Source organism: Suricata suricatta, chromosome 9 (genome assembly GCF_006229205.1).
Source record: "Suricata suricatta isolate VVHF042 chromosome 9, meerkat_22Aug2017_6uvM2_HiC, whole genome shotgun sequence".
NCBI classification, from domain to species: Eukaryota; Metazoa; Chordata; class Mammalia; order Carnivora; family Herpestidae; genus Suricata; species Suricata suricatta.
Genome location: NC_043708.1, coordinates 104018894 through 104028791, shown reverse-complemented (window position 1 = coordinate 104028791; position 9898 = coordinate 104018894). Strand labels below are relative to the sequence as shown.

The window sequence follows — 9898 nt, the reverse complement described above, 5'->3', positions numbered from 1 at the left end:
AGTTACTGACTTGAAAAGAAGAAAACCCAGGAGCCCTAGCCTCACATGGAACAGCTCAGCTCGGTGCCGTGCTCAAGACGATGACCAAGGCCTGGACAGCACAGGGTGGCAGGGGCAGCTGGCCGCCAGGAGGTGCAGGCCTGAGAGTAGCGGCATGGAGAGAAAGGACCTGGGCTGGCAGGGGGACCAGAAGGCTTGGCCGGAGCGGCTTAACTCCAGAATTGATGTCACCTGCCTCAGTGGGGACCCTGAGAATCTGGAAGATGGCAAAAGGATGTCACCTGCTGGTCTGCGCAGAATAGGCCCTGTGGTGGGAAGGAGGCAACCCAGGTCATATCCAAACACCCACAGTTATAGGACTGAGGGAAACACCTCCCTGCTCTGGGCCTCAGTTTCCCCATCTATGAAATGGGAGTGTCGATCCCTGTCCCTCCTGCTCCCTGGCGAAGGGAGATTGCGGTCATTACTTCCACACCCAGGCACTGCGGGGTGACTGGCTGCTTCCTCTGAGAGCAAAGAGCCCCTCCCGAGACACTGGAATTGGTGAGCACGAGGCGCTGTGACACCAGGGTGGGTACAGGGCTCAGCCCACTCGTTCCTGCCTGCAGCCTGCTCACTCCTCCTGCTGGGAAGCCCCTACAAACAGCTTCCTAAAGGCTCATATTGACTCCCTCCCCCCCACCCGGCCCACTCAGAAACCAGCCCCTTGCCCCCCCACCCAAATGTCACCCCGGACATGAGGGCCCCAGCCTCCCTTGCCAGTCCCGGCCCCATATTACCAACAGCTGGTACGCACTGATGATGGACCAGGAACTGGGTGATGTGCTTATTTCTCCCAATTCAAACCTACTTCTCAGGCTGGAACAGTTTTTATCCTCAACTCGTATCATCTTATGGTGATACCAAGGCATATTGAGAAGTCTCTGGAGTAACCTGTAATGGCAGACGCAGAATTTGAACTCAGGCACCCTGGGTCCAGAGCATGAGGGTCTGACGACTACCCTCTCCTGCCTCCTAGGTGTCCCATGCAATGGATGCCTCGTGGTTTCTGCCACTCCCACGGTGTCACCCCTTTGCTCCTGTCCCCTGTGCTACCCCGAGCCTGTGGCTTGCCTGTGAGGACCAGAGCCATAAGATGCCCACAGAAATCACTTATTCCCTCTTGCACTCTGCTAACTTCCTGAACCGGAAGTGCCCCCCACACCGACCCCAGACCAATGCCCCAGTAAGACAGGTATCCCCGATGGGCATCTTCAGGGCCGGGATTCAGGGTGGGGTGCCCTGGGTGTCTAGCAGCTGACAATGCCCGAGGTGCCAGTATGGCCTGCTACAGAGACAGGATTAGCAGAGGTGGGGAAAGAGTCCATCAGTAAATAACTTTGGGGAACAAAGTAAAATGGTCTGTTTCTTAGAGGTTATGGTGGTCACGATCTTCACCTCCGGGCATCCAGATTCTCGTGCAGTCCTTCCCTCATCGTTAGCAAGAATGGTTCACGTGATCCGCAGAATATGGCGAAGCGACTGCAGGTCACTTCCGAGATAAGGTGCTAAAGGATGACAGCTTGGCTCGCGGTCTCCCTCATGGGGATCCTTTGCTGTGTGGGAAGCCACGTCATGAGTAGCCCAGTGGAGAGGCCTGTGGGGCGAGGAACTGAGGCCTCCAGCCAACAGCCACGTGAGTGAGCTTGGAAGTGGGTCGTCCCATTCCAGACAAGCCTCAGATGACTGGCGCCCTGGCCCAGAGCTGGAGCACAACCTCACGAGACCCTGAACCAGAACCACCCAGCCGAGTTGCTCCTACATTCCTGAAACACAGAAACTGTGAGAGATAAGAAATGTTAGTTTCAAGCTGCTACATTTCAGGATAATTTATTACGCAGCAATAGATAATACACATGATTTCTCAGAGCATTTAATAGGCTGATGTAAATCTCCAAGAAAGAAGATACACAGTGTAACATTCCCCTTAGTCATCTGGCCAAGGAAGCCTTCTTTTTTGAGTTTTCTCAAGAGAGAAAACTGATTTAATATGGCTCTGGTCCTACAACTCAATGTGACTTCTAACCCTGATCTGTTATGAGCGAGTCGTTTGTCCATCCTGAATCTCAACTCTTCCCTTTCACAGAGCAGAAACAACCTGCCTTTGCATAGATCATGAATCCAACCCCAGACGGCCTGGCTCTGAGCTCTTTGGTGAGGGGTGGGAGCATAGCACCTCTACGTCCTTAAAGGAGCTTCAGCCTGGGGCTCAGCTGGGTTCCAAAGGTGGTGGGAGGCCCGCTGTCTTTCTTGCCAGACCATTTCCCCCACAGTGGTCAGAATCAGCGCACAGTTCAGAGATGGGAGGCATGGACCTGAGCCTCCTCCATCAGACTGGGAGAGTTTATCCAGGATGGATGGCCACAGACCCTCCTTCGCTCCCACACTCCCATACCCCCATCCTGTGGACACACTGCAGCCATGGGCAGAATGGAACAGAAACTTCTCTGGCCTTAACAGTACACATATGCCCTTCCTCCCTTATCAATTTAGCCCCTCTACTCTTTACCTGGGAAGAGACTGAAATCAAGTTTCAGTGCGCTGGGTGGGCCAAAAACCCACCAACGCCCTCTTTGTTAGAAAGAAGACATGAAAAAAAAAAAAGCTATAATGCGAATACTTTATTATCAACGAGTGACTGGTATTAGCTTTTTGTCTGGGCATTAATATTTCAACAACCATACACCAAACCCAGGCTTCTCCACCTAGCTCTGCTGTATCATTTTCTTAAAGGAAATAAAATAAAATAATAAAGAGGAGGAAGGAGGAGGAAAGAAAGAAAATATATTTGTATTGAAAAGAATTAGAAGCCAAAGTGCGTCTTTGTTTTGTCCATATACACACATTGCACCATACATAAATAATTACATTGTAAAAATGACTCCATAATTACAAGTATAATATATATTTCCATATAATATATAAAACTTTATATTAAATCTAGGTAGATGATATTTGGGGGAGGAGGGCTCGTCCGTGGTGGTGGTCGGGAGGGGGGCGGTGTCTGGGCGGCGGGGCGGTGACCGCCGCTATCTGTGGTTGTTGAGGAGCACCTCCAGCCAGCAGGGGCAGGAGGTGATGAACTGCCGCGAGTAGCAGGGCCCCCAGCCCTTGGCGAAGCTGATGCGGACGCTGTTGGGGTCGTAGGGGCCGTCGGCGGCGTCGGGCTCGGGGCCCTGCTGCAGCAGGCCCGAGCGCTCGAAGTCGAACACCTTGATGGAGTAGCCGGGCGGCACCTTGCGCACCACGAGGGCGCGGCCGCCGGGCGCGTCGAGCGTGGGGGAGTTGACGAAGATGGGGTGCTCGCCGCGGTTGTAGGCCCACACGCCGTCGGGCTCCTTGCTGAGCAGGATGCCGAAGCCGATCTTGCTGCGCGTGCGCCGCACCGACTCGCTGCGCTGCTCCAGGTTGAGCTGGCCCAGGCAGAAGCCGCTGCCCTGAGGTAGGTCGTAGAAGATGCTCACGGCCTGGTCGTGCACCGCGTAGAGGCGGCCCACGCGCGTCCGGTGCTCCCAGTAGGCCACGCTACACCAGTGGCTGGGCTTGGTGGCATCCGGAGACATGCTGGCGTCTGCGGGGCAAGCACAGGGCAGGGGGGTGTTAGTGGGGGGTGGGGGAGGCGGCACTGCTGCCTGTACAGGGGAGGAGGCGTTGGTGGAGGCCGCAGCATTCCACAGACACGCGGCCACCGACCGCTTGCCAGTTTGTCATCAAAGAATGCCACTCTCAGCAGAACAGCCCCCTATAGGCGCCGGGGGGCGGGGGGAAGCTATGAGGCTATGCAGAAGGCAAGGCACCCACTGTGTGCTCGGTGCTAAGGGCACACAAGCATGAACCACACCCTGCTCCGGCCCTGTAGAATTTCCCAAGCTTGAGCTAGCAGGAAAGGGACAACCCTCTCACCCTCAAAGGAAGGGCTGAACACAGAGCACCTACAATGTTCCAGGTGCTGCACTTCTGACTCTATGTCTGACCTCACTGGGTCCTAATCACTCCGTGACGAGGCCACCTTCTCCTCATTTTACAGATGAGGATCCGAGACACCAGCTGCCTTCCCCGAAGCCACAGAGCTAGTGAGTGGCACAGCCAGGATCTGGACCTGGCCAGTCTAAGCCTCAACCTGAACAGAGCAGGGTTAAGCTGTCAGGGGACATTTCACCACTGGAAGCGGACTTGGGCATAGGAAGGCATGATAGAGTAGAGGAGTGGGCCCCCAGAATCCCTTCCAACCTCCAGAATGTTCCCAGCCTTGAGCATGATACCTCGTCTCCTGGTCACCCCTACTCCCCACCCCACAAGGTGGCTCTCTGGGAAGTACAGATTTTCACAAAAACTGCAGCCCCTTCCGTGAGAAAGAGAAGCTGAGGGTCTCTAACTATTAAAGAAAGTCACCTCAGAGCTTGCCAGCTCTCCAAGGTGTGTGCTGCTCCTCTCTGGGCCTCAGTTTCCCCATGGACAGCGAAGGGGTGTCCTGCATGACTGGAATCCCTTTCCCCTGCAGCTTGAGGCATTTCTGCAGGTCTGGATGAGCAATTTTCTGACACCAGACCTAAGAGCACCCAGAGGCCAGGGCCGGTCTTGAAGGGCAGCCCCCTCTTTACTGCTCTTGTGTACAGCCAGCTTCTCGGATTCTGAAGTCTTCTGACATCTGGTCTTTCCTTTGAGCTCAGAGGTCTAAGAAGCAGGTGGGCATCCATGACTGCCCCATGACATGACATGTTCCCACAGAGCCCTTGGATGGGGCTTATGCACACAGGAGAGAAAGTTCTCCTGAGAATGTGACGGGAAAGCAAGGCGCTTTATGACACGGCTTCTCCAAGAGGAACTGACCAAAGTCCAACCAAACCTGAAGAAGAAAACACTGCTACCAACTTCATTCAGGAGCCTGGGTGGGGTTAGCTCTGTCTGCCTTCAGCTCAACCCTGCCTAGGAGTCCCAGAGTGGCAGGGTGACAGGGGCCCCATCACATCCTCTTAGGTGGGAGGCCCGCCTAGCCACCTAGCAGGAAGCTGGCTACTCAAGGGGCCTCCTGTAGGCTGCCAACTCTGCTGAGGCCTTGGGCTGGGCAGAGCCTCCAAGGGTGTGCTCCTCACCCTCTGCCTGGGGTTAGGTCTGAGACGTCAGTCCCCAGGCCACTCCCTGAGAATGTATTAATTTGCCTCACAGTCTCCATCCAGGCCCTTCCTGGTTCTGGCCAATGGGAGGTGGGGTGAGGGCAGAAGAGACCCTGTTCCTTGCCCTCAGCTGATTTACTCTTGGCCAGCAGGTAGAGACCCAGCTCTAGCCCGTGGTGGCACAGGGCAGGCAGCAAGCCAGTCCCAGCAGGTGGACAGTCAGGAACACTCCAAGCCACAGACCGTCTCCATCCATGCGGCACAGGTCTGGGGAGTTCCCAAGAGCCAGGAAAGCAGTGCTGTCCCAGCCTGGCCACGAAACCCCAGCACCAGCCTTCTCACAACCAACAGGAGCGCCCTCAACACAGAGGAGGGGAGCAAAGGCTCTGTGCCTGGGGAGTGTTGGGTGACAGGATGGGAACACACATCACCGGATGCCTTTCATGAGCTAGGCACCCTCTTCACAACAGTGAGCCTTGGCTCGCTCCTGGCACCACCCCATTTCACAGGTGAGGAAACTGAGGCACCAGAGGGGTGCCATTAACTGGTCGAGAGTACACACGAGTACACAGAGCCAGCATCAGTGCCAGGCCACACTCAGGGCTGAAACCCAGGCACGGGGTAAGTCCCTTCCCTCCTCTTGGTTTCCCTGTTTGTAACCAGACTGCTCTCATGGTCCGGGTCCTAGAGGTGCTCAGCGGGTGAGTCACTCTCCGGCCCACGAACGAAAGACCTCACTGAGTGAGGGTTACTGCTCTCCCCGCCTTTACAGATAAGGCTCAGAGGCCACCCAGTTGTAAAGTGGCGGCTCTGCCCCAGGGTGTAGACACTCCATTGTAAAAGGCGAAGGAGCAGTTTGGCAGGCAGAAAGAGAGAGAGAGAGAGAGAGAGAGAGAGAGAGTGTGTGTGTTGTGTGTGTAGGGGGGAGGTTAACAGTAATGGAACTGGGGGAGAGGCATTTCCTACCCCCCTCTTCTCAGCTCCTCCCACCCCAGCCAAGCCATATGCCCCTCATCATGTACCCCCACCTCATCAATACCCAGCCTTGCTCCAGCACTCTTCACGCGGATGGGATCCTGTGCTTGAGGGGTGAACCCCACAGAGCTGCCCTAGGCCCTCGCCTGCCCCGGCCTTCGGCTCACGGACACTGCCTGGGCGGGGCCTCACCTCCTGCAGCCTCTCTGGTTGTGCAGACTGAGTTAACACTTCATCACACCTGGGCTCCTGGCCAAGTTTTCCAAATTACAGGAGATGGACTGCTGCCACCAAGAAGCCCTCTCTGATCTCCCCTTCGCATGTACCTACAGCCTTCAATGCAGCCACTCCCTGTGCCTGAGCAGGTATCTGTGCTGTTGGTCAGTGCCCCTGGCTGGTCTTGACTTTCACACTGCTTAACAGAGGGACTGTGAATGGACGAGATTCCTACCGTTTTATTTTGTCAAGTTCGGACTTACTCAAAACCCCAAGACGGGGGCGCCTGGGTGGGTCAAACATGTCCAACTCTTGGTTTTAGCTCAGGTCATGATCTCACAGTTCTGTGAGTTTGAGCCCCACATCAGGCTCTGTGCTGGCAGTGTGGTGCCTGCTTGGGTATTCTCTCTCTCCCTTTCTCTCTGCCCCTCTCCCACTCATGCAGTCTCTGCCTTCCTCAAATAAACTTAAAAAAATTAAAAAAATAAAAACCCCAAGACTGTTTACTATCAGTAGCACAAAAGAAAGTATAATTTGATACTAATAGATAGGACCTAAATCAGAAATGTAAAAGTTAATACAATTAGAGTATAAGAAATTTTCTTATTTCTTTCATTATGGACCAATGAAAATGTAGTCCTAAGACTGGCCTGTGGGAACCACTAATTGAACCGAATGTCCTTGTTCCCCAGAGATGGCACCTTCGGGGGACAGGGTGACTCACCCACGCACACAGCGGCAGACAGCAGAACTGGGACCCAAAACTGTAGACTCCAGAATTCTAACTTAATGCTTGCCACATGAGCCAAAGGGTTTCAGAGTGAGACAGAGGACAAGCCGCTGTGTCCCCAAGCCTGAGTCTCCCCACTTGTAAAATGGACATATTCATAACGCAGTGCCTCATCTATACAGTCCTTCTTTGGATTTTCCTGGGAACTCCAGCAGCAGATCAACTGGGTGCAGAAAGAAGTCTGTTTATTGGCCCCAGAGCTGACCGTTACCCTTCAAAGGCCAGGGCTCCCTAGGGGGCGTCAGGGGTCATAACCCAGGGTCATCACCATGGGAAGGTACGACAGGCCAGTGGATGGCAGTGCCCCTCACAAAGTGTAGAACACTGTACTGGTGTAAAGGTTTAGCTCCCAACCTGGAACATGAGGGTAAAGAGAGGTGCTCATACGCATAGGAATGACAAATGGAGCAAGGAATGACTGAATGTCTAGAACAAAGATGAGTGCTGCTCTGGCTCTGTTCTCACACACACACACACACTCACACACACTCACACACGCACGCACACACACACACTCACACACGCACGCGCACACACACGCGCGCACACACGCACGTGGAGGCAGGTCTCACACAGTGGGACCCATACAAGCTGACGTGCTCTCTGCCAGCAAGAAGCCGGGCCCCCCCCCCCCGCCCCCAAACCTCCGCCCTGCCCACAGCGCAGGGGCCCCACTCCACTGCCACGCTTCTCGTCCTCAGCAGGGCTGCCGCTCAGGGTGCAAGGGGACAGTCTTTTGCAGAAGATCTTTTTCTCCTCGTGGCTCCAAGGCTGTGGTCCCGCCATCAACCTAATTAGGAACCAGCTCCTTAATTGCAAATAAATACCAGGGAGTCAGACCCGAGTGAACAACATCAAAGATGACCGCGCTCTGACCGAAACTCCTGCTCACTACCCCCTGCTCGGGGCCTGGCCTAGTTCCCAGCCAGACTCTGGGTCCCGGCTGGGAGGGCTCTCGGGGGAGGAGGAGAGGAGAGGCACGGTCTGGCGCTATGTCTGGGGCAGACCTGGCAGAGTGGCCCCAGGCTGGAGGGGGGCGCGTCATGGGTCCAGTCTCCAGGCCTGCATCAGGCGGCTCATCTTCCTTCTCCAGGCCTCAGGCTTCCCCTCTGAACAATGAGCTGGAGATTTCTGCGATGTAGTGAATGTTCACAGCAATTCTACTTGCAGTCATCCAAAGCTGGCAGACAGCTCAGTCAGTCGTCCATCAACAGGAGAATGGATGTCAGGGACTGAATCTTTGTGAACCCCCAAAATTCATGTACTGAAATCTTGACCCCCAGTGTGATGGTGTTTGAAGGCGGGGCCTCTGGGTGATTAGGTCATGGGGGTAGAGCCCTCGTGAATGGGATTAGTGCTCGTACAAAAGAGACCCAGGAGAGCTCTTTGACCTCTTCTGCCCTTCTGAGGACACGGCAAGAATACGGTCATCTGTGAACGTGTTGGGCCCTCACTAGACTCCAAAACTGCCAGCACCTTGATCTTGGACTCCCCAAGAGTCTCGCTTAGACAGCTAAGAGAAGTCAGACACAGAAGATGTGCTGTTTGTCTCTATTTATATCACATTCTTGAGTAGACAAAACGAACCTCCAGTGATAGAAATCAGAACCGGGATTACTTCCAGAGCAGGGAAAGGGCATGGGAGAACGTTCTGGGATGACGGAAATGTTTCATATCTCCATCGGTCCAATGGGAACTCGGGTATCCTCACTGTCAGAACTCATCGCCTGAACCCTGAAGCGCTGTGCATTTCGTGGTAGGTATGAGGCCTTGAAAGAAAAGGCAGGGAGTGGAAATGTGCCGCTTGGCCAGCTCCCTGTGGCTGTCACGGAGTGGCCTCAGCAGGGCTCTGCGGTGGCTCAGGGGACAGCCCCTGTGTTTCCAGGCTGGGCAGGGACAGCCCAGCCTTGGCGGTGCCTACATTCCTGCCACCAGAGGGTGGCGGACGGCTGCGGTGGGCAGGAGGAGACAGGCCAGCCACAGGCCCTCGCCCCTGCCCCGAAGCTAGCCCCTCCGATGGTTGGCATTCCTTCCCTCTTTGCCCCGTGAGTGTGCTGCGAGCCCAACGTGTAATTTTGTGGGGGTGCTGGGGCACCAGAGGGGCCGACTGCAGCCTGGGGGAGGCGGCGAGAGCTGCAATCCCAAGAAAAGCCTTTAGCTTCTTCGAATCAGCAGTATTCTGTCAAAACACAGGGCAGGAGCGTTCCTGTGTGCTCCCCCGTGGGCTGCGTGCTCCAAGAGCCCGAGCACACGCAGTGCAGCTTGTTTTCCTCGTGATCCCCCCTTTCCTTTGGCCAAACTGCCTTGGACCTGGCCATCCTGTGAAGGGAACCAGAGATGTGCCCAGATTCAAGTCTCTGGTCCCTTAGACTCGAAAGAGAGCTAGACGGGAAGGCTCAGATCATTTGCAGGCTGGGCGCTGAGTCCTCCCGGTCTCCAGGGGCTTGGCCGCGCCGCCCATTCTCCTCCATGTTCAAAGCCGCTGTTACCGCCTCACACCCGCTTGGGACCACAGCAGCCTGGCTGTCTCTCCCAGGGCTGGATGGAAAGGACAGACCCAGCCACACCTCCAATGAGCACAAAGCAAGGGGAACAGACCCAGACCCCACTGAGAGCCAGGAAGCGAGACTCAGAGGCTCAGAGAGGTGACTCAGTGTGCCCAGGGTCACCCAGTAAGTTGGTGGCAGAGCCGGAGAAGAGTCCCAGAGGCTGGTTTTTCCATTCCCCTTTCCACGGGCCACACTGGGGCCTCCTGCCCTCCTGG

General features: G+C 55.3%; 1 protein-coding gene and 1 long non-coding RNA gene across 2 annotated transcripts in view; both read right to left on the bottom strand.

Moving 5' to 3' along the window:
- The window catches only part of LOC115301655, an 8709-nt gene extending 6948 nt beyond the window's left edge, over positions 1 to 1761 (bottom strand). Inside the window, exons 1-2 of the long non-coding RNA XR_003913232.1 lie at positions 1438 to 1761; positions 797 to 933 (exon numbers count right to left, since the gene is read on the bottom strand). This is a non-coding gene — a long non-coding RNA (uncharacterized LOC115301655). The remainder of the gene's footprint in view (positions 1 to 796; positions 934 to 1437) is intronic.
- An 884-nt stretch (positions 1762 to 2645) lies between these two features.
- Positions 2646 to 9898, bottom strand: part of SMAD6 (SMAD family member 6) — a 71808-nt gene continuing 64555 nt past the window's right edge. Inside the window, exon 5 of the mRNA XM_029952258.1 lies at positions 2646 to 3610. Coding sequence (XP_029808118.1) covers positions 3069 to 3610 — 542 coding nt within the window. The 3' untranslated portion in view covers positions 2646 to 3068. The remainder of the gene's footprint in view (positions 3611 to 9898) is intronic.